Below are 25,019 nucleotides of genomic sequence, written 5' to 3'. Positions count from 1 at the left end.
AGTCGAGAGTCGAGAGGTCGCGCTGTGTTGCTGCCCTATGCTGCCCCCTTTCAACTTTGTTGCAAGTTAAACGTGTCTGGCATTTCACTCACAAGATAAATGCAATGTATAAAATAAAGCATTTTCTGTCGGTAAATCTCTCTCATTTAAATCAAAAGAGACACGGTATCGCGCGCCATCGGCCATCGTCATCGTCGCAATCGCGGTAGTGCTGGCCGTGCTGGTATATACTGGTATATACACGCGAAGCGAGACCGTACCGCACCGTGTGAGACTGAGACTCTCGATATTATAAATTATTAGATCTCAATATAACCGTCGGTAGACCCAATCGATGGCTTCGATCAGTATAATAACAGTTATAATAACCTAGAAGTAAAAAAAACACGGTATAATGTACCATACATAAATGGCGCGCGCGCGCGCGCGGTCTTTCATCATCGTTAAATATGATCTTGCATCCGTTGCACGATGAGTTATGATTATGTCGAAATAATCGTGTCGCGGTGCGTGTGCGCCTTGGTGCCTCGGTGTCTGGAAAGTGGAAATGATATGACGACAGCACATCTAAAGTACTTGAGAAAGAGTCAACGCGTCTCACTTCTCACTGTCACTCACTATTGGTGTACATACAGGTAAAGGTACGTTTGTCGTATTGAATATACCATAATATATTTACGTGAGAATGGTTAAAAAAGATAATAGAAATAGAAATCGTATGCTTTTTTAAAGCAGAGAAAATACGTAGCATATTGAAATACTAATGGTATAATAAATGACAGACATCCTAACCACTGTCAACACTGTCAACTTTAGGGCTTAATAACTTTTTTCCTAATTGAGAGCGACACGTTTAATTTATACATTCATGTTTTGCGCACCAAAATACACAAACGTGTCGAGTTTTAACCAACGTGGTGAGAAAGCCCGTCTTTTTCAGACGTATCAAAATTTATTTTACATTTCGATTTCAGATTCAATACGCTATCAATCTGCAGTTGTATAATAACCACCTAGAAATCGAGAGACATGGTATATCGTGTAATGCAACACCGTGTGCCTTGGGTATATCTACTATCTACTGGAAATGGTGACGGCACATCTACGGAGAGAGAATCAACGCGTCTCGTCTCACTCGTGTGTAAAGGTAAATATTATCGAGTGAAATATACATTTGTAGCAGAATACGTTATTATCTCGTACACGGTTCAGTAATTAAAAATTTATTTTATTTTATATGCACAATATATATATATATATATATATATCATATTCTTTTTTTAATAAAAAGGAAAACACACGCGCACACACCAGGGTGTCCCATTTCGCGTTATCCTCAAAAACTTTTTTATTTTTAATTCGAGAAAAAAATGCAGACAAACGAAGTTGTTTGGCTTGAAGGGGGACACACGCGTTCGACGCGAGCCGCACGTCGTACAGTATTCATTTTTCGATGACTTTATACTTTTATAGGTACGTAGAATAATGAAAAAAAATCGATTGTAAAAAAAAAAAAACAGAAAAACGTATTCTAATTTGATTGCATTTCGTTATAGCGCATTTAATTTTTCAAACGTGCAAATATAAAACGTAATAATATTGTTATTCGATTCCTTTCATCGGTCTACGCAAACGTTAAAATATCAGGAAATTCTTAACGAAGGAGAGCTTTATTAGTGTTTTGAAAACGTCTCGAGATCTACAACTTTTATTTCAAGGAAACACGCGAGTTCCCGTTAAGAACGTGTAATAGTCGCCTTTGCACGATCTTGAAAACGATGACATCTAATACGACATGGTTCACATCGGACGCATGTGTCCCCTTTCAAGCCAAATAACTTTTGTCTGAAGCATTTTTTCTCAAATCAAAAATAAAAGTTTTTTTAGGAGGGGGGGGGAAGAGGTAAATTAAAATAGGACACCCTGTATATGCGTATATATTCTCGGTCCTCTCTTGATGGAACAAAACATCGCGATTTTCATTTTTTCCTCTATTGTCGTGTGTATTTTCAAAAATTTATACCTACGATTTTACGTGCATTGCAACGCGACACATTAACAATAATGTAATGTGTTTGTCTCTGGTACTTGTTGCTGTCACACGTACATTGTTTCATCAGCGTCGTGTGTTTTTCCATTCGACAACGTCTCCTTATACGTTATATATAATATACGTACATATATGCGAGATGGCAAAATCCGAGAAACGCGGGTCTTTACTCAACAGACGGTTGCTCTGCCATTAATTTGTTTAGCATATATCTCTGGATGTCTGTGTATATATCTCCACGCAAAAGAAAGTTATAAAAATTAAACTAACGAGAAAGAGACATACGTATAACGTTACAAAAGGTTGGATACACAAAGGTTGGAAAAATGAGTTTGTGTATATTAATGGTACATGGTGCTCATGACGTGATACCACCATCTGAACCGTTGTTACTTAATTATTAATTTAATTTTCGTGAAACTATTTTCCATTTCTTAAGATAAAAAAAAAAAAAAAACATAAAAATACTGATTTCTTATAAACACGTATGAAAGACTTGCAAAAATAATCTTGTATCTTTACTTACGCGATGAAAAATCTCTTGGGTCCTCCGTTCTCATTCTTCCAAGTGCGGAAGCTCGGTCAGTGTCTCGGCCACCCTCGTGCTGTGCAGTTTGCGAGGGGGGGACCGGTTGGCATCCCCTCTGGATATACGTACATATATATCCCCTTCCTTCTCCATCCCTCTCTCGATAACGCCAGTATGAGCGCGCGCTTTCGAATTACGCGTTCGTGTCTGCCGCGAGGGATACGTTCAGTTCAGTCTGTTCTCCACGTTCTCCACGCAAGGACGCGTGCCGTCCGCTCCGTTTGGCGACGCGTAACGTGAATTTTAATTGTCTATTAGCCGGGCCGACGTATGTGTTCGGGAGATAACGCGTGGCACGTGGATGTATATGTATAGACATTTCGCGTGGACATTAATTCTTTTCCCGCGTTCACTCTTTCTCTATAAGACGTGTCCTCACGTGTCATCGCCAGATGAAAGCGCGCGGGACGCTACGGCGATCAATGATTTGCTCAAGTCGAAAAATAAACGCTACATTTGCGCGAAACGTTACAGCCGGATTTCTTTCATTGATATAACAATGTGAATGTATACGCGCGGACAGTAGCACGTTTCGTTTGTTATGACCCAACTGGTATTCGAGAGTCGTCGTCGTCGTCGTCTTCGTCGTCTTCGTTATCATCGTCGTTGTCGTCGTCATCGTCGTCGTTACCGCCGTCGTTGTCATCGTATCGATATTTTGTCCGATAATCTCGAGATGAAGCCACTCTTGTTACTCGCAATCGTCTACTTGCTGGCCAAGATCGTCGCGTGCCGAGCCGTTGAAAATAACACTGATGAGAATGAGCGCGATAAACGACGACACAAGTTCTCCGTCGAGGACCTACTCAACGTCAAGTTTCCGCGCATTATCACTGGAGATTTAGATATTGATATTTGCAAGGCAGGTAAGCACAAAAAATAAAAAGAAAAAGATTGATGGTTGTATATATCGGAATTGTTAAAAAAAGTGCATACATTTATAGAAAAAATAGATGTACGTATTACTATAATATTGTACGCGAGTAAATTTTTTTTAAGGGGAAAAGGATGGAGTGCGTCGAGTGTATAGATTTTTTGATCGCTGTAAGCAAAGAAAAACAAATTTTTATAAATGCAGACGCGAGTGACGCGTATAATATGTATATCTGATTCTTTCTTTAACTTCAAGTATACGTTGTATCTTTTATTGATATTTTATTTCAAAACCAATACGTTTATTGAATTTTATTCGATTTGATAAAACATATTACGTCTCCAAAATATTTGTTCAACACTTTATTCTTAACACTTTAGGCATTCGATTCAGCCTTCCGACACTTATTGCGTTCATACAACACACAAAAGATATTTAAACAATCACGTTAACGACATATATGTGATACAAGCTAGGATAATTGGCAACAAATAAAATAATAAGATAAATAGATAGCCACGTAAGGACAAAGAACTCTAAAGACTCGTATTCGAGATGAATTTGACACCGAGGTCTGAGGATTGCCATAGCGAAGAGGTAGGGTAGTCTTTTCATTCTCTCGAAATGATTATCTTGGAAGTGTCTCGAGAACCGTAGACGAGTCAGCAGTGGAGGGAAAAAAAGAAGGGAAAGAAGGGACGTGATAGGGCACATTTTTTTCGGGTGTGGTATTGACTTGATTCGAAAAAAGAACAGGAGCAACATTTTCCTTCAAATTTTTAGAATCGTAAATTTAACGATAGAATATATTAGATGATACTAACGATAATCGCTTTAAATAATTTCTCAAAAATCCGGACAAATGATTGCGTTTCTTTCAAGTGCATTATCATTTTTTGCGCACATTCTTCCGCTACTCTCTTTTCGCCCAAACGTTTTATTGTTCAAAAAAGGGCCGCGTAATCTTTAAGAAATATAATAACAACATATAACAAATATATAATAATAAACTAAGAAAACTCGTAGTGATAGTATATCATTACTAGTAGCTATCGATATACCAGAGTCGTCGCGTGTTACCGATTATTGTTAATTACATAAGAGAAATGGTAAATCTTCCGTCCGATGCTTGCAAATATAATCGACGTAATGCAGATTGCTAACGGAAGTCTTTAAATTCTTTGTTCTTTGTGAAGAAAGTCTCAGCGACTTAAACGAAGATCAAAAGCCGGCGATGTTTCGTACAATCCATCGGCTGTTAACACTATATTTTCAATACATGCAGAATTTGTTTTATTGGAATTACTTATATTGTTGAAATTGTTTATATTCAATTTTTACATTCACTTTTTATACCACGCTTTTAAAATTAATAAAATTTCTGAGACTATTATCGCGACAAATACATAATGCACACATATGTATATGTACAATATATATATATATATATATATATATATATATATATATATATATATATGTATAAATATAATCTATTAACACATAAGTTTTTATGCAAAAGAGATTTCAGCCCAGAACGTTTCTCTTCCTGTTGTTACGGTTTACGAAATTTTTAGCTTCAAATTATATGTATATTCGACAGACTTGAAGAAAGTTTTCATAAAGATCAGTAAATCAGTATGCTACGTCCAAGTGTGTCTTATTAATGAGGAAAAAGCATGTCGCAATCTTCTCTATGTTGCTCTAAAAGGCTGAAGAAAAAGTCGGCCGCTCGAAAAAACAGCGTCGAGATCGCGTTCTCGCAGATTCTCGTAACGCTAATGCATCCTGGTGCACGGTGTTGTCGAACATGCGTTCCTCTCTTCTTTCTACGTAAAGTACAACTGCCATATGCTGTGATTTCTCGTCTAAAGATGCATTCGATGAATCTTGTACTGCATCTCGTTTTTGAATGGCTCTATTTCTTGAACGTTCGAGCGATTAAATCTTCCCGAATATTTTTCCTTCGCAATATATTTGTTTTGACCAATCCTAAAAGTTTGAAAACGTCTTTCAAGTAAAGAGGCTCAAAAGCATTGATATTCGTTTTATCTGCAAAAAGAAGTTTAATTATCTGTAACGAACAGGGCAAAAATGCATGCTTTTTCCAAGCTTTTCCGCTCAAAAGCTGGCTTCACGTTGCTTCACATTAAATTTTTATCTGTGCGAGACATATGTTGGTGATTTACCCTTTTCCTCTGCGTTCTTTATACTCTTTCGCCATTTCTCTTTCTCTTCTTCCCTCCCACTCTCTTTCTTTTTCCCTCTCCCTCTCTCGCCCTTTCTCTCGTCCCCTCTCCCTCTTTCACCACTTCCATTCTCCCCCCTCTTTCTCTTTCTCTCTTATTTGCTGTCTGGATGCTTGCTTTCGCCCTAATTGTTTTCCTCTCTAAATTAGAAGACTTTGATAGAGTGTACACGACAAGTGTGGTATATATTACGTGCGTCAAAAAACACGTCCTACATTTTCAACTATTAAAACTTTAAATATGCGCAAAAAAATATTTGCGGCCGGAAGACGTGATGGCACAATGCGATGAATAATGTCAAATAAGTTTTTCACGTATACCATTAGTATATTATACATTTCTTTACTGATTAGTTTATTAAAATTAAAATTCTTGAGATTATAGTTGACCGTGAGAAGATAGCATAATCAGATAATGCAGATTATTTGTACATGAATTTTTACAGAATCATGCACGATACTGCATGTACTCGTGCATTTTATATAATGTACGTGATAGTGATATCAAAACATTACGTCGAACGACGCAAGTTTATATGTATGTATATACCACAAGGTGCAAAATTACATCTATGTCTAATGATTAATATCTAGCTATCGAATGAACGCATATAACTCGAACGTTCTGTAAAAAATCTCGAAGCTAAATCACATTACATGCAATGTTCATTCGCGTCACAACACACTGCACGCACACACACAGAAAAAAGAATATGCTTGATTTGAAAATATCTTTAGTTTCAAAGTGGAAATTTTGAAATGAGATTATATTGCGTTAAACGAGGAAAACTTGCTTGAATAAAGTCATTATATAGTTCAATCAAGAAAAAAATTTTGAAATAAAAAGTTGAAATTCTTATAAGAAGATTATAGTGATCTTGCTTATATATTATATGAAACAGTCTATATCTTCTTATAAGATTTTCAACTTTTTTTTTTGACTTACATAATGACTTCATTCGAGAAAACTAAATATATTTTCAAATCAAGAATATTCTTGTGTGTGTGTGTGTGTATGCACGCGTGTGTGTTTTAATATTACATCTAAACAAGTAAGTTATAGTCAACTACGATGAAACAAGACAACATGGCGTAAACGAGAAGATTATAGCATCAGTGTAGAAAATATGCACTTAGAATGCTGAATAGTATCAAACGTAAGTTTGCCAAAGTTATACATAATCACACAATAAGATACGCGAACAGTTTGCTGAAATTTATTGCTTTAATATTGAAAATATAACAACACGAAATAAGTATATATCACACGCTTATCGAGAAGACATTAGTAAACGATTCTCTTTCATATTTATAAGTGATTGAAAATCTTTTTCAGTGAGACGTAATACAATAAAATTAAATCTGCAAGAGCTGTATAAAAAGTATTATTCAAGATAGCCGTTTATAAATCAATGCGAATCGATTCTCTTTGATGCTCTCGGTTAAGCCACGATGTAGCATGCCATTCGCCTTGCTTTCCTTCTGTTTGCTTGATTATCACGTCGAGTGATAACCTTTCAACCCTCGGCATGCCTCTGGCACGCAGTTTGTGGGGCTTTTTCTTTAATTCCAGACGAGGAAACGAGATTTTGATGTCTTACCATTTATTTAGAATTTTAGAACACACACATACACACACACACACACACACACACACACACACACACACAATATTTACTCTTACCATATACATGTATCCAAGCTCTGGACTTGATGGTCGTTTCATTATATTGTACTCAGGTGAATAAAATAATACACTAATATATATATATAATCTATTATACGTATGTGTGTTATATGCATCATGTATTACGTTATCGAACTCTCTGTTTTAACTCGGTTATACTTATAAGATTGCGCGCACACGTTTACAGTTCATAAACATATAACGTTATTATATAGTATTATTCGTATATTTTTACGCTCATACGCACTACGCACATTGTTCCTTGTAGTCACAGAGCTATCTCTTTACTCGTGATTATATTGTATGTGCGCGTATCTCTACAACCAAATCTTAGAAATCTATCTCCTTTTCTTTATTCTTCGATTTTATTTTTAGAAACTTGACGAAAGAAATACGTTTATTTGGTTCTCGGCATATATTTTCGGCATATGAATGAACGTGAAACTATGACATTTAATCGAATCAAACTCAGGAAGTGGAAAGTGACGCAGAAGCTGAACGTGATGAGGATTTATCCTTTGGGATTAAATCGAATATTCACTAGAGTGCGAGAGACGGACTACGACGGAAGAACAGCGAAAAAGAGGATAGAAAGATGCAGTGAACTAGAGATACTTGTCGTTAACACTTATCGTTTTTACGATTGAGATCGAGCCATCCACAAGCCATCGTTACAACGATCCGTGTTTCAAGATAAAAATGGAAACGTTATTGAGATGAATGTCGCGCAAACACACGGAATCATTATTAACACGAGTTTGTTATTATCGCTCGCTTCATAAAGACACAAAGTTATATCTACTTTTGTGATTAGTGTGGAAACTGCGTACTCGCATATTCGGCTTTATGTACTCTATAATGATTTCTTTGCCGCAAGATATCTTCATTTGATATTGCACTTTATTTCGATATGACACATTAGATCTGTATATTGTAGAGAGAATCCGTTTATGATCGAGCATAAATACGAAATACAATATAAGAAAATATTTAAGGAATATAAGGAATACGCACACACGATATAATCGCTTGATATATTAGATATGCATATGTGGGTTCGGCTTATTATATTGAGTAGTGCAGAGCATCGCGTATATATCGGAGATATACTTAGTGCGTATCGAGAGTTTTCATCATTAAATAACCGTAACTAAAAAGACAGGTCGCGTGAGACATCACTGCGCCGAGAAGACAGCGATGAACAGAGATGCGGTAAGGTGTACTAAATTCGAGTGGTTCGAGTGGTACTAAATTAAATTAGTAAGAGTATGCTAGATGAGTGACGCAATCGTGGGATGATGATAAAAGTATAAAGGGCCAAGCTTTTGCTGTAAGGTCGGGCTGTAACGTTAAAAGATGTAGATAGTCTTTTTTAATCATCGCGTAAGTCGCATCAAATTCAAGAAAGGAGATACACGAGTACTCGTAGAACTTGTATCTTAATAATTTGTATAGAGAAGTTTTCTTGTGTTTCGTGCAGTCTCTCGTTTCTGACAAGTGATGCCCAATATAATAAGCAATAATAATAATATAATATAAGATTGCTGAGATATTTTATTAATTAAAATATGTCACAATTTTTTCCAAAATGTTTAATCTACGACGATCCGCTATTGTACCTTAATGTCTTTGACATTATCTCACGTGCAGTATCAAATCAATATAATTTACTTAAAAACAAATAAATCCGATGAATATTCACATCACACTGTTCGATACGCACGGTATCACATTTCGTTTGACATGAACAAACTTCCTTCCTCCTTCCTGCGCGTCTACCGTGCGTCATGCAGATGCGATCGACGTGACATTGACGAAGGATTGAAAGGGGGTAAAATATTGCTTTAAATCAACAAAAGAAAACCATGATCGAATACTGCATGTTACTGCGCGCAGGACGAGAAAAAAGAAGAAGAAGAAGAAAGGAAAAACGAAGAGAAAGCAGATGTAAAGTTGACGTCAGTAGTGTACGTGAGCGTTTAATCCGACGCGATAGAGACTCGTCGCGATGCGAGAGGTTTCTCCATTCGAATCAATACGGCACATACTCATACACATACTCACATAATCCGCGGACAGATTACATATGTAATAATATATGCGTGTGGTACATTGTACATGTTGTATGTTGAGAGTCGGAATGTTGACATTGAGAATATTAAGCATTTTTCATTTTTTTCACGCATTGTCTTTGTTTCCCCCCCCCCATTTTTTAAAGTATATTTAAGTAATAAGTCCGCTACTCTGTAGAGAGAGCATTGACGTAAAATAATTCAAGGCCAAAAATCTTTTTTCGTCGTATCAATCGCATTCTGAGTATCTAAGCTCGATAGTTAATCACATCACAGTATATAACATTATGGGAACGATTTTAGAATAGGTTGTTAGAACTAGAGATAATCCGTCACTAATGACATTGAACAAGATACAGCTTAAAAAAAGTAAAATTGGCGTAATTGCGAGACAATGTTTTATGATGACGATAGAATCGTTTGGCCGTTTGTAAGTATTTCAGTGCAAAAGTCAAAATTATCTTTTCAGCTAACCAGAAGTAGCTCTTGTCTACTCCATTTCATAAATGTTTGATCTCTCTCTCTCTCTCTCTCTCTCTCTCTCTCTCTCTCTCTCTTTCTCTCTTTCTCTCTTTCTCTATTTATTTATCTATCTCTGTCTCTCACATCTCGCGTGCTCTTGCAAATGTCCTGGAAATGGAAAAGGAGGCTTCTCTGATCGATTCGGAGATTGGAACAGTTCCGACATATCACGATTGGCTCTCTGCCACGATTCCGCGGCAGAACGATAGCATCTTGAATATTATCTTCATTCTTTTTTTTTATTTGAAAAGTCTGTTCTCTGAACAAATATGTGTGTGTGTGTGTGTGTGTGTGTGTGTGTGTGTGTGTGTGTGTGTGTGTGTGTGTGTGTGTGTGTGTGGTACACAAAACACACACACAAAAGAGAATTAAAAGAAAAGCTGAATTGAAAGGCATTTATCACTTGTAATGAATATCGTGGGGTATCGATGAAATTATTTCCCGCGAACATTCGGACGATGCTCCCGCCTGAATGGTACGAAATCACCGATTCGAAACGGACAGGGGTTTGGCATTACGTGGTTTGTAACCGACTACACGGTGCATATACATGCATTCGTATACGGAAGCTGTGCAGGGCCGCACTTGCACGTCTACGTAGAGAATTGTAACACGTATATCTATTTTATGTGTTTTATATATTATAAATTAAAGCTTTTGCAATATTCTCTCTTAAAAATCTATTATTAGACTTACACTGTGACAAGACAATTATTGCAAGTGACTGTAATTGTCAAGAGAGACACGGTAGTGTCTCGCGCCAAGTACATAATATTATACAGCATCTCGGAAAGCAAGGAAACTGGGGGAAAAAAAAATATAGAGGAGATAATAGAAACTATATAGATCGGAAACTATACGTGATACTTTAACAAGTTTAATATTTTAGGCCTATTGTGCGCATGCATGCGTATATAAATGCATGTATTATATACGAATGGATGAACTGTGACTGCAGCTATGCACGTCGTTGCTACGAAGCTGTATTTATGGATATGTCGCCGCGAATGCGCGGCGATTTCAACCTCGTTAATACTTATCGAGGTGTGATCGTGTGCGTACGTACGTGCGTGCGTGAGCGCCTAATTAATTAACCGAAACGGGCGCCAGCGCACGCAGGGATGTTCATATTATGCGCTTGCGACATCGCAGATTGGAAGAATTCCAATTTATTACGCGCGTTACTCGTACATTCAATCCGTTGACGGTATGGAATTGTATATAACGATATATGTGTCGTTTGATTAATTTCAGGCGGTTTTCTCGGTGACATTGCTCTGCCAAATATCAAATACGATACAGAATGGCGCGAGCAAAAATTAAATAAAAGCTATTTGGAAGAATTGAAAAAGTATAGAGAAGAGATATTAAATGAAGGCTTACAGGTGGAAGAGGAAGGTCTTACAGGTAAATAATATATATTAACGTTTTACACGTGAATATGCAAAATCCGAAAAACGCGGATTTCTGTCGAAATGGACTGCGCGGAACACAATATCGTCACTTTCCAATAGTTATGCGTGCTCTTGTACGTTTACTTAACAAATATAATTTTACAAATATGGCGCGCCGACACACACCAAATTTGCACGTGTAAAAAGTACTCGTGTTTATTTATATAATTGCGATTATATATATTTATAGTTAACTTTCATACGCACGTACGTTTCACGTCGAAGAAATCAAACTGTTCATTCCAGAGCTTCTCCAGTTTAAGAGCGAACACGATGCTAACAAACAGGTGCTGCATGAGCACGATCAGATGGTTGCTCGAGAAAAGTCAGAGCCTATTATGATAGACCGCAACCAATATAGCACGGGTGACGAATCCGAAGATGGTTTCAGCTTTAGTGTTAGAAACGATGATAATAATCCCGCAGTGAAAGACGAGGGCTTTGAATTCAGGTATTACAATGAATTTACTTACTATATATATATATACTCTCTTATACCGCGTGCGTTTCACACGATACAAAAATACGTAAGTGGAACATATCTAATATATTTGACATCTTTCTTTATTACGTGCGGCATATTTTTCAAGTATTACGCGTGAGAAAATATTATCACAAGTGTTGACATAAATTTTAGAGAAGGAAATATGATATAAAAATCTCAACGGAAAATGCGTTTTGTATATGGTCGTCCTTTCTATCCTGTAAATAAAAATATATGTATATCTTCTGGAAATCCCTAATTTATTTTATTTCATTAATTTGTGATATTACATCCATATTTGTCTATTATATTATATAGTCAAATATATGTGCATAATTAGCATAGGAAAAAAAAAAAAATGATGAACTTACCGATTGATAGTTGTGCCTATTATTGTGTCTATCAGATTGGAATTCTCGACCCAAGCTTCAAAGAAAAAGCATTTTGGACAACAAGCTCATCGACAGCTTTTCAGGAGGACTTGGATATCGAGATCAGTGACAGCTAAACAATCGAATGACGACGTGCCTCTCGAATTTTCAACCTCTACAACTTTAACTCTCGAGGATAATAAATATGTAGGTCGCGTACGTACAGGCGGCGTCAAGGAAACATTTACCGCGCAACCTGAAACGAATACGCAAAGTGTCGCAAACCAACGACGTCGACGTCATCATCGCAGAAGGTAGGAAGGCGCAATCAAATTTAGTCAAATATATAGATATTCGATTTAATGTTCAATTTAAAATTTAATAAAAAACGTTATCACAACGTTAGCAGTTCTACGATGCACGAGATTAGCTAGCATGGCTCGGTTAGTCATTAGCGTGGCGACGTATTTACTTTTATTTTGCTTTGACTCGATACGTGTTCCGATATCTCTTTCATATCGCCAGCATACATAGTAAATCTTGATATATAAATGATGACATAACGTGGTAATGTTGGCTAAATGACACAAGTTAATAATGCTAGTTATACGCATTGAAGACATTATTTGTAGTATTTTCCATTGATATTATTACGTGCACGCGTAAATAGTTTTCCGACTAAAAAATCAAATGGTTGATTCACTGTGGATGTGCACGTAACGTGTTGAAAAAGATCCCAAACGCGAGATTTGCGATTTGGCATGGCATATATATGTATATATATCCTATCACTCTTTTATTTGGCTATTGGTGAGCGTATCAATTTTTAAGTATCGCCAATCGGTATTTCCGTTAGCGGGAGCTACCTCGCGCACGGCCAATAACAATGGCCGTTGTCGTGTAAAGCTGGAAAATGGGGTTCGATACTACCCCATACCACGTCCGGACATTTTCAGCTCTCGAACTGCCAATAACTTGTCAGCATTGGCAGCGACATTTCGCGTATGCCCGTGATGTTAGGTACGTCGTTCGGGTGCCGTATCCTGTGTACTCTTATACACGAAAGTTAAATGCGAAAAGAAGCTTAGCTTTCTGACTTTTTCATTCATTATAGTGTTATATCTTTTACCCGCGGTGTATCGAATCGTTTTGACTTCATGTTCTAGGATGCATTCTAGAGTTTCTAGACAGTAGTCACATAGTACCATCGACGATATAGGAGCAGCGATCAGACGGAAGAGATGTGCGTGTGCGCGTGCGTGCAGATAAATAAATAAATAAATCGAATATATATATATATATATATATATATATATATATTCGAGTATACAAGAATAAGAGATTGCTATATAACAATACACGCTGTAAATAAACGGGAACTTTGGCACAGACAACGCGACAAACAGTCCGTATTTTAGCTAGTTTACAAAGTTGGAAGAAAGAAAATCCGTTTTATAGTTGACTGACGAGCGCTGCTCGTCCCCTTTCATTCGTCTTTCCTAGAGCTTCGCCATTGATCCGTGTTTCGTATCTGCCACGCGTTCGCGGGTCCAGCGAGGGCTGAATCTCCTCCCTAGAATTCTCTAGAGCTTCGTCGGGAATCACCGTCATACGATCATGTTTCATCGATATATCGGATATAGCGCGTAAACACGCGCTTTCGTAAGCTTGTTTCAAAGCTCAATCTACGTTCGGTGCGCTCCCCAATCCCTATATATGTATCGCGACCCTTTTGGGTTTTCACCCCTATGGGATTAACACATTGACATGTACGTACATGCGCAGAGTACGCTATACGAGTGCGAAACTTTGTGAAGCTATACGAAACGAACACCGTTACAATATGATGTTTAATAAACAACGACTGTGAGTGCGTGTTTTCCTTCCGCGTCTCAAGTATATTCGCCTCTGGTTAAAACGCCCACGTATCTCGAAAATAATTGTTTAAAATCAAGGCATGCAGCAACGTTTGTTTTTAAACTTGAAAAAAAGTTTATTTATACATTACGTAATTGTTATGCGAAGTGTGTCATATATAAATATGCATAAGTTATAAATGTTGAATAAATTCGATCAAGACCGATCACACACTCGCATCATTTTTTAACAGCAACGATTTATTATCAATAGAAATAGATCCAACATTTATACGTTGCACGTTAGCGTCTTTAGTTGTGTATTCTTCCTCTCTTCTCCTCCGCCCCTCTCTCGAACAGATCGTACGATCTATACATCGCGGTCATGCCGTATAATATCTCGTCGAAGCAGCGAAATAGATGGCTAATCTCCTCTCTCCTCGCAACACAGCACAACTAGGCGCAACAACGAGCTACGCGTACATAGAGGAAGCACGGTAAATGCTCCGGTAAATCTCAACCGGACTCATTAACGCACTCTACTGTACTTCTCCTCGTTTCTCACGATGCTTACGATCGGTATATTTGAAGGCGGCTTACACGCGAGACACGCTAATTAATCGTACGTGTAACGCTTTGCTGATTCAGCAACGCCTTGCCTAACATAAGGGCTTGCGGATACACTTAACGTGTCTATAAGTCTAAGGGATCACTTGTATAGTGGCGCGGCGTGATACCTCGCGTTCCCATATATTTGTCCACTATGAGATCTTGATAGGTGGTAGATGCACAGCAGTGCAGCAGAGCGATCTTTCACGGTCGCTCGACAGTCCCCAACAGTCCTATCGAGGTACCGATCGCACGCGCACCCCTTCTTATTACGACGTAGTAGATTGTTTGCATTACACGGCGCCCCGATTGATATAACATACACGTGATATATAGCTCGACGTGGTATTTTTTTCTTACGCGAAGGGAAAATACATGAAAACGTAAAACACATGTCCAGAATAAACGTGAAACAATGTAATATATTTTGAATAGTGATTTTACAGCTATCGTTGGTTATCGTTACTAGACCAGCATTATTATGGATTTAGTTTGTTGCTGGTGAGATTTTAGTTGCGGTTTATTTTTTATTCTTCCAATGTTTGCCACGCGCGATACAATAAAATGTGATCCCTAACGTTGCGTTTCGTCGCGCGCGTGCCAAAACGCCACGTGCCAATTTCATTCGCGCTCTCGTTAAAAGTTACGCGTCCACAGTGCTTTCAATATTCTAGCGATTACGTCCGCATTTATCGCTATACTTTCGGGATCGTTCTCCGCTTTACAAATGCTTATATTTTTGACGTCATCACACGTGCACGTGCATCAGTGCATCACATAGCAGGCATGTGCATATATTTCTGGTTGCGGTTTTACCCATGTTTCCAATTTACATTTTGTTTCGGTGTATTTTGTTTGCCAGAAAAAGTACGCGAATAAAAGTTTATTAAATAGGATATTGTGTTGCCGCGTAGGCTGGAGCCCAAGTTTGACATATACTAGATAAAATTTTCTTTTCTTTCTTTTTTTTCCTTTTTTTTTGAGTTTATAATACATGTTTGTATGTGTGCACACACACACATGGTGTTGTGCGCAAGTGTGTGCGCGTGCGCGCATGTACAAGACTATGTATATATGTATATGTACATGTGATATCGCTATACGTTTGTATGTATATCCTTAGAATTTTACGCAGATGTTCTCACAGTCATTGCAATCGACGAATACATGGCCTTATTACCGATGCATCGGACGAAATTGTTTCTGTACACGATCGACGCCTTCGTTCCATCGAATTCTATGATATAGAACATAAACCAAAATACTTGGCGAACAAGAGTGGCACGAGACATGTGTATTTAAGCAGAATACGTCGGGCGGCTACCGCGAGGAAGGAACGAGTGTGGGATCACGGTGTGATCCCTTACGAGATCGATGGAAATTTTTCCGGCGCACATAAAGCCTTGTTCAAGCAGGCGATGAGACACTGGGAAAATTTCACTTGCGTCAAATTTGTAGAGAGGGTGCCTAGAGAGCATCCTAATTACATTTTGTTTACGGAAAGACCTTGCGGGTGAGTCTAGAGAGTATTATATATATATATATATATATATATATATAAGCACGTCTAGTTTCGAGTCATTTTAAGCGAATATACCCTCACTTTCCTTCGTTCATTTCTCGAATCTTTCTCTCGCGAAGATACGTACATATAGCGGCCATAAGATATTCCAATGTGCCCCCCAATATCTTTTATATGATTTCAAGAGGAGAAAAGATAAAGACGTAATGTCCGAAACTTGTGTATGTTTAACCTGCTAAATTTTTCTCGATAGATGTTGTTCTTTCGTTGGAAAGAGAGGTAATGGACCGCAGGCTATTAGCATCGGGAAAAACTGTGACAAGTTTGGTATAGTTGTACACGAGTTGGGTCACGTCGTTGGATTTTGGCATGAACATACTCGACCGGATCGTGACCGTCATGTACAAATCATCCGCGATAATATTATGAGTGGTAAGTGCACGATGTCTCTGATTTCTTCCGAAACTGTGAATACCGCACGTGTGTGTATGGCATGATCTTTTATGTAAGTTAATGTCAATACGACCTACCTGTTAAATAAATCCAAGTATAAGTAGCAACTGCAAGCGCTTATTTACTTTGATTCGCATTTAAAAGAATACGGCTGTGCACGCGCGCGCGACAGAATGGCTTCTCATGAAATATTTATACGTGGAAGATGTCACATTTATCGCTAACAACATCACGATCATGTGTGTGAGCGGAATTTATAATTTAAAAATTTAATACAGTTAATCTGTGATCGTTATGCCCATCGACGATTAAGTTAATCTCTTGAAAATTATACGTATCGAGTTTTATAAAAGAAAAATACATTTTCAAAGTAGGAATAATGTGGAATGACCAAGTTTCAGACAAAAAAATATCCTAAAAATTCTTGTCCTTTTTACATGCCCTTTTCCAGACTTTTTATTGGCCAGCGTATCTGGAGTCAGTATGTAAATTTTTGAACGGATTTCTTTTATTAAATTAAAGTTATACGTGTAATTTTAGACCACCAAGGTTATAGCGGTACTCATTATTTATTCATTCATCATATATCTCTTTAAATTATTCTCAAATTGATCCTATTAATCTTTTCGGTATGGGAGCTGACATGATGAGATTTGTCAAATCTCCAACTCCCTTATAGGATCTGGGATGGAATTTACTTGGCGAGATTTTATCAGCCATCGCGTAACACGCTGTACACGTGAGCCAATATTGTAAAACATTTGTGTATTGAGTTGTGTAAAACGTAACGTGGCATGCACGGGACCCGTCCATCTTCTCTCATTAATCAAAGCTTTTGCATCGCTGTTGCAGGGTATGTACAAGGACCGATTTAAGAGATTGTCAGCAATATAATTATGCCCCATGTGATATGTGCATTCCGCTATAAGCGCGCTCTCAAAGAAGTGCTCTTATAATTTCAGAGCTCAAAGGAACAATATTTCAGTACTGCACTTAGGGTCTTTTATTTTTCGACTTATCTCAAATTATATCTAATCTAATCTAAAATGTGATTGTAATGTATTATTTAAGCTGGAGAGATAGCTGATATTTAATATCAGAAATTTACTATCGCAGCCGCTCGAGGTGTATAGTTTATTGTCTGCGCATCGAAAATATTGTATTTTATCTTCAATCACTCATCACTATGTATACAAAGGTTCATTATTTGGCCTTAATTATTGACAATATTACATCCGTCTGCTTCTGATTTTGAAAGAAACCGCGGCGTCGAAGATTTTCTAATATCAGGTAGTTGTGTTTGATATAATGATACGATAGAAATCGTTTCGAAAAGATTCACATTTGTCGATCGTTATCTATCATCATTTTTGTTAATGATATGCACGAGAAAACACATCGGTATGTCGCGAAATAGCGGCCGGACGCTATATAATATATTACATTGCTACGTGGAAATTCTAATAACTATGAAAACTCAAAAAATCAAATTACCGATATATTAAAAGGTAATATTAAATATATACATACATTTCCCTGTAATCGAGGAATTCAATATCGCTATTATGGGATAGCGAGTCGACAATTTATCTCATTACCCGCGACGACGTTGCACGTCTTTTCTTCTTTCCTTCTTGACGACAGAGATCAAAAGGATTAGAAGGATGCTTAATATAGAAAATTAAAGAAAACGTTTCATAATTTTATCGTTATAAGCACAAACTTATAGAGTTCTTTAGATGGTTTAACATTAATTTATTTAAAAAGAAATATTCTCACGCATAATACACGTGCGCGCGCGCGCGCATTGCATTTTAGAAATTCTTCCACACGGCACACGAGGTGAACTTGTGTAATTCGGCGAAAATACCATGTCTTGTTGCAGGTCAGGAGTACAATTTCAACAAGTTGACAGAGGAAGAGGTTAATTCACTCGGCTTGCCCTATGATTATGACTCTATTATGCACTATGCAAAGAATACCTTTTCGAAAGGCACTTATCTGGACACGATCTTACCTATGGAAACCCATGGAAAAAAGAGACCCGAGATCGGACAAAGAATTAGATTGAGCGAGGGCGACATCGCACAAACGAATCTTTTGTATAAGTGCCACAGTAAGAATTTAACGCAATAAGAATCTTGTGCATTCTTGTTGGGATTTTCAACGTAGTAATTATGAAAAATTAAATATATATTGCATTAAAGAGAGGAAGCTTGTGACGTTGAAACATTTAACATTCGTCAGTTTCTACGATCAAATTTTTCGGTCGATGACACAGTACTAAATATACACACATATATATATATATATATATATATATATATATATATATATATAATACATTGTTGAGAAAATAAGAATTAAAAGTGTGAACACGCTAAAATTGAAATATTTTAAATCCTTTACGCTTTGTTTCGTCCGAAATATATGCCAGATATGTCGTTTGACTACGTTTAGCCTAATCCAATTAAATGGATAGACTTGAACGACTGGTGAATTTTTACAGAATGCGGTAGAACCTTTCAGGAGAACAGTGGTAACTTCGGATCACCGAATCACCCGAATAGTTCTCCGTCTGTCGATGGAGAACGATGCGAATGGAGGATTACGGCGACGCATGGCGAACGTATCGTATTAAATATCACGTCTCTCGACATATTCAAAAGTGATTATTGCCGGAGCGATTACCTTGAGATTCGAGACGGGTACTGGTACAAGAGCCGAGTATTAGGTGAGAACGTTTTTCTTCCTTCCTCCTTAGGTAAGCATTTATTTATATCAAAGAAGCTCGCGCGCGCGAAGTGCTTGGGGTCATCCAACATTCTCGATAGCGCGAAAGAGGGGCGAAAGATTAGCGAACGTATGAGAAAGGAGTTGGAGGAAGCGTTTAGCAGGCGTTTAGGAAAAGCTGTACGTGTGCATCGTACGTAACTGTAATAAAGGACCTCGCACACACTTGTTACGAAGAAACCAGCTTCTGTCAACCACGTGACCGTAAAAGTTGAGCTTTTCTGAGGTCATGCTTGTTGAGACTTTTGATCAGCATCATAAAAGCACGCACATATAAAAACGTTAGCTACGTTGACAGAAGCCGGTTTCTTCGTAAAAAGTGCGTGCGGAATCCTTTGCACGCGTTGTTTTCGTTATGTCCATTTCTATCACGGCAGGTTACGTTTTATCTCCGTTTAACTTATTTGTCATTTTTTTCTAGTTCTAAAAGTTAGAAAAAGAAAGAAGAAAGCAAGTTAAACCGAAATTGAAGTTAATCTACATTGACAGAAATGGACATTAACCAGAGAGGGAACCATATCAGGCTTGCCAGGAGAGAAGCCTATGTACTAGCGCTCTTACACGTCTATATACGTCGCTCAAATTCTTGGCGTTTATTTTCAATTCAGGTCGATATTGCGGCAGTGGCAGGATGCACGAGCCAATAGTGTCGAGTGGAAGTCGCATGCTGGTAACGTATGTGACTTCCAGCAGGCAGAGTGGCCATCGTGGTTTCACTGCGAGTTACGAGGCCGTTTGCGGCGGCGATGTCGAATTAGATGGCGTAGGACATCTGGAGTCGCCAAATTATCCAGAGGAATATCAATCCAGCAAAGAATGCGTGTGGAAGTTGTCCGTACCTCAAGATTATCAAGTGGCCTTGAAGTTCCAGTCTTTCGAGATCGAGAACCACGACAGTTGCGTGTACGACTACGTTGAAGTGCGTGACGGACATAACAACGATTCCCCCTTAATCGGCGTTTATTGCGGATACAAGATACCGCCAGATATTAAGTCGACGGGGAATAAGCTGCTCGTTAAGTTTATCAGCGACGGTTCCGTTCAAAAAGCTGGTTTCTCGGCAACTTTTATGAAAGGTAATATATATAGCGTAATATACATATAGCGAAAGCGGTAGTACAAGAGAGCACGGTGGCCGAGCCGGCGTACTTGGACGTATAATAGATGACCAACTACTGTGTTACTTAAATATTTAAGAATTCGACGAGTGCGTGTTAACGGATCACGGTTGCGAGCACGATTGTATCAATACGCTCGGTGGATACGAGTGTTCTTGTAAAATTGGTTACGAGTTACACTCTGACGGCAAACATTGCGAAGGTAAAGAGCGACGGTTTATTTTCGAAGGTGGAAAATCTGTTTGTTTAAGTCAGCCAATATATAATAAAATTTCATTTCCATAGACGCTTGCGGTGGGTTTTTCGACGATAGCAATGGCACTATCACGAGTCCATCGTTTCCCGAAACTTATCCAGGAAACAAAAATTGCGTCTGGGAAATTATCGCTCCACCTCAATATCGCATTACTCTAAATTTCACGCATTTCGATCTCGAAGGCAACAACGTATACCAGGAAGAATGCGAGTACGACTCTGTGGAAGTGGCCAGCAAGCTTGGCGATGACGTTCTCAGAAAGCACGGGACATTTTGTGGCGCACGCGTACCGCCACTTATTACATCCGAAGGCAATTTTATGAGGATTACTTTTACATCTGACAACAGGTTTTACTCCACGTCGTCTATCTTCTTACACGTAGTGTCTTTCTCTTTCTTTTTTTCTCTCTCATACAGAAAAAGTAGGCAGTGACGTAGCGTCACGCCATACCTTTCGTCATTCGTTTTTCGATCACGGCATCAATCCATTATTCGTACACGTTTATCAGTATTTTACTCGAGCACGCGATGGAAGCGAGAAAAGGCGTTTCGCTCAAAGAAGATGCGACACGCGCGTGCTCTCTCTTTCTCCCTCTTCTTTCTGCTTTCCCCGCCTAAATGTTTAAATGATTGAAACGTGAATCGAGATTTGTTGACGCCGCGTATTTACGTATATAATGTGCTATGTTAGACGTGGGAATGTCTTTGATACAAAAGGTATCCTATGTACAAAGAAAGACGGTTAGTACCAAAGCATCAGAGGCGTTTCACGTTCTTCTTTCTTTTTACGTTAAACGAAACATTTCTTAAGCACTTTTAGATTTATCGCACTGTATCGGCAGAAACACGCACGATTCTTGTCAATATTTGTATTGCGCGTTTTATTGAACAGCGTCCAAAAATCAGGCTTTGCTGCCGTATTTTTCACGGATATGGACGAGTGTGCCAATAATAACGGTGGGTGTCAGCACGAGTGCAAGAATACGATAGGTTCTTATCAATGCTCTTGCCACAATGGATTCACACTTCACGAAAACGGTCACGATTGCAAAGAGGGTGGCTGCAAATATGAAATTACCGCACCCATGGGAACAATCACTTCACCGAACTACCCGGATTACTATCCTGGCCGTAAGGATTGCGTTTGGCATTTTACTACAAAGCCAGGCCATCGGATAAAATTGGTTCGTACATACGTATTTCTTATTTCGCAAAGCTTGTGTATAACGTTCGTGTGTACGGGTATACGCGCGCGCTATAAGATAGTATATCGTGTGTCTCAAAGAAATATGAAATAAAAAAAGATATAAAAGAAAAGAGTATTTAGAGAAGAGAAAACGTATAAGAAGAGAGATATTAATACATGACACTGTCGCAGGTCTTTAAAGTTTTCGAGATGGAGCCGCATCAAGAATGCGCGTACGATCATATTGCTATTTACGACGGAGATTCACCGGACAGCATTACTTTAGGTAGATTTTGTGGTAACAAGGAACCACATCCGATTCTTGCTACGGGCAATCAAATGTATATGGTTTTCAAGAGCGATGCATCCGTGCAGAGAAAAGGGTTCTTGGCAACTCATAGTACAGGTAGTTTTCTTTTTACAATAGTGTCGGCAATGGATTTTGGCGCGAGGATCCGCGATTTATCAAATGTCCACGTATCATATAATATTTTTTTTAATATATGTATACGTTATAGAGGTCTTTATACTTTGCACATAACGTAGTTATGCGCAACTCTTTACTTTACGTTGCGTTACAGCCTGCGGTGGTCATCTCATGGCAACGGATAGAGTGAGACATTTATATTCTCACGCCAAGTACGGTTATTACCATTACGATCACAGAACTGACTGTGACTGGGTGATAGAAGCACCGCTTGGCAAAAATGTTCACTTATCTTTTCTTTCGTTCCAACTGGAATACGAAACCGAATGTGGATATGACTTTGTTGAGGTTTTCTCCGGTCTAGATGCGTCTAGTCCACCATATGGTAGATTTTGCGGTAATTCCGTAAGTGTGTCTTTTCAAATTTCTCGAACGCTTTCAAAAATATAATAATGGAATAATGGAGAGAGAAACATACAAAGATATATAATAAAAACAATTTGCATCAAGACGTGTGATCGTTACGTTACAGAATACCACTGATTTTATTTCCATGAATGAGGCGCTTCTAGTAAGGTTCAGAACGGATGATACAATCTCAAACAAAGGCTTCGTAGCCATTTTTGTGGCAATCGATCGGCAGGACAGCGAGGAAAATCTCGGGGGTGAAGACAACGAAGATCAGGAAAACATTTGATCCTTGGCTTGGCCATATTTCACGCGATTGGAGTGATTAAATTTCAAGTCGACTACTTTTCCGCGGAAAGTACTACGTAAGAGTTAGTGTGACAATACATAACGTATATTCTTCTATGTATGTTAGATGATATTTTCATCTTTGTTAGAAAACACGTTGATCCTTAATTTATATGCGCACACTTACTCACACGTACGCACGCGCGCGCGCACGCACACACAATATTTACTCTTACTATATACGTGTATATGTACACGCGCGCGCACGCGCGCGTGCATTATATCGAGGTTAGAATATCCGCCCGATCGAAAAGCGTAAGGTAAATCTATCTAATAACACGTCAATGCGATAATCATCGATGCGAACACGAAGCAATATTTTTATCGCGTTAGATGTAGTTGAAAATTATTTCATCGAGCCGACGCTTATATCACATTCTACAAAACTTACGAATCTTAGATCGAACATGTTGAATAGCACCGTAGTGTTCTTTTTTTTAAGCCATATTAAAACAATAGACGATCGAGATTGTTTGTCGCAAAACGTCGAAGATGGATATCTTGATAAATCGCAATGTATAGTTCTTCCAATTGTTTGTGTCTTAGAACACAACCAAAATTGTAAATTTAAAACGTATAGCGTTTCAAGAAATAATATAATTATTATTACTTTGGAACGTACTCCGCACTTGGGCGAGATTCTTTCAATATATTAGTGATAAATTAATAATGTATCACTATTTAAGTTCAGTTATCGAGATAAAGAAAAAATTACTTTTTACTATGTAGTTTTTTCACAATTAATGTGGTACGGCGTTAAATATATACAATCGATATCTGATCATGGAAGGCACGTGTGTCTACTCGACTTTCTACTCGTTTTAATTATACAACAGCGATACGTAATAATACTTAACAAAATTTCTATCGATAGATACAAAATCGATTATAACAAAATAAACGTGGCCAATAACACGGGTCGTTTAGGTGCCATAATATAGTTGGGATACATTTCATTATATAATTAAGAGTACGTTTTAAATAAATAAGTGTTTGGAGGAAAGTAAAATAATACCGCATTATTTAACGATTTTACAACATATATATATATATATATATATATATATATATGTTAGAACTATATGTAAGATATCGATATCGTATAATCGATATTTAAACAAAGAGAAAACATTTTTTCTCGTTAATAACGTTCTCACAAGGAACAAACACTGCCCAAGTGACAGTAATATCAATATTTCATACGCCTCATACGATATGGAGCGATTAGATCGTAAGAGAAACGTAGATTCAAATGCGTGACACATCAGACATATATTACAATGTTAGTGCGGCGCATCGACGATCCACCGGTTTATGGTCTCGCAATATATTTCGTCTAGCAATGTACGTACGTAGAAACGAGCGGTAAGATAAAACGCGTGCAAATATAAATGTAAAGTATGTTATTTAAGTAATTGCATGTTATTTGTTAGCGTTCCTACATGTGTGCGAATGTATTTGCGAGGGAATAACCGGTATTTTGTCGTTTAATACGCTTATTGTAAATAGATAAAAAATTAATCGTCTACACTACATAATTATTACGTATATACATATATACATACACACACAGGCGAGCGCACGCACGAGCGCACGCACGCATTGGCGAGCGCACAAATATACGTGTATGTACTTGTAATAATAATATCGATATTTACCGACGTATTGAATTATTACATACATATTAAAACA

At 37.9% G+C, this 25,019-nt stretch overlaps 1 protein-coding gene across 3 annotated transcripts; it reads left to right on the top strand.

Moving 5' to 3' along the window:
• Nucleotides 1–221: 221 nt before the first annotated feature.
• Tok (tolloid-like protein 1 tolkin) lies at nt 222–25,019 on the top strand. 3 transcript variants are annotated; one of them, XM_077404219.1, is made up of 16 exons: nt 222–641; nt 975–1,147; nt 11,297–11,449; nt 11,743–11,947; nt 12,387–12,665; nt 15,940–16,329; nt 16,592–16,770; nt 18,677–18,907; nt 19,301–19,525; nt 20,193–20,660; nt 20,782–20,904; nt 20,988–21,306; nt 21,851–22,142; nt 22,337–22,550; nt 22,726–22,976; nt 23,104–25,019. In XM_077404219.1, exons 2-16 carry the CDS (start codon nt 1,030–1,032, stop codon nt 23,266–23,268), a joined length of 3,612 nt encoding a protein of 1,203 aa, XP_077260345.1. In that variant the 5' UTR covers nt 222–641; nt 975–1,029; the 3' UTR covers nt 23,269–25,019. The 3 variants fall into 3 exon arrangements, with proteins under 3 accessions (XP_077260345.1, XP_077260343.1, XP_077260344.1); XM_077404217.1 differs by lacking the exons at nt 222–641; nt 975–1,147 and adding an exon at nt 2,770–3,505; XM_077404218.1 differs by lacking the exons at nt 222–641; nt 975–1,147 and adding an exon at nt 2,771–3,505 and having other exon boundaries at nt 15,952–16,329.

The sequence above is a fragment of the Temnothorax americanus genome, unplaced genomic scaffold, assembly GCF_048541705.1.
Source record: "Temnothorax americanus isolate GAGA-0224 unplaced genomic scaffold, ASM4854170v1 Scaffold18, whole genome shotgun sequence".
Taxonomy (NCBI): domain Eukaryota; kingdom Metazoa; phylum Arthropoda; class Insecta; order Hymenoptera; family Formicidae; genus Temnothorax; species Temnothorax americanus.
This window is presented reverse-complemented; position numbering and strand designations above follow the sequence as displayed.

What these genes read in the sequence shown, in the direction of transcription:
- Tok (XM_077404217.1), top strand. Translation starts at nt 3,181, where the DNA reads ATGACCCAACTGGTATTCGAGAGTCGTCGTCGTCGTCGTCTTCGTCGT. An exon ending in TGACGGCAAACATTGCGAAG is followed by an intron (nt 20,905 to 20,987) that starts GTAAAGAGCGAC and finishes TCATTTCCATAG; the next exon opens with ACGCTTGCGGTGGGTTTTTC. An exon ending in GTAGATTTTGCGGTAATTCC is followed by an intron (nt 22,977 to 23,103) that starts GTAAGTGTGTCT and finishes GTTACGTTACAG; the next exon opens with AATACCACTGATTTTATTTC.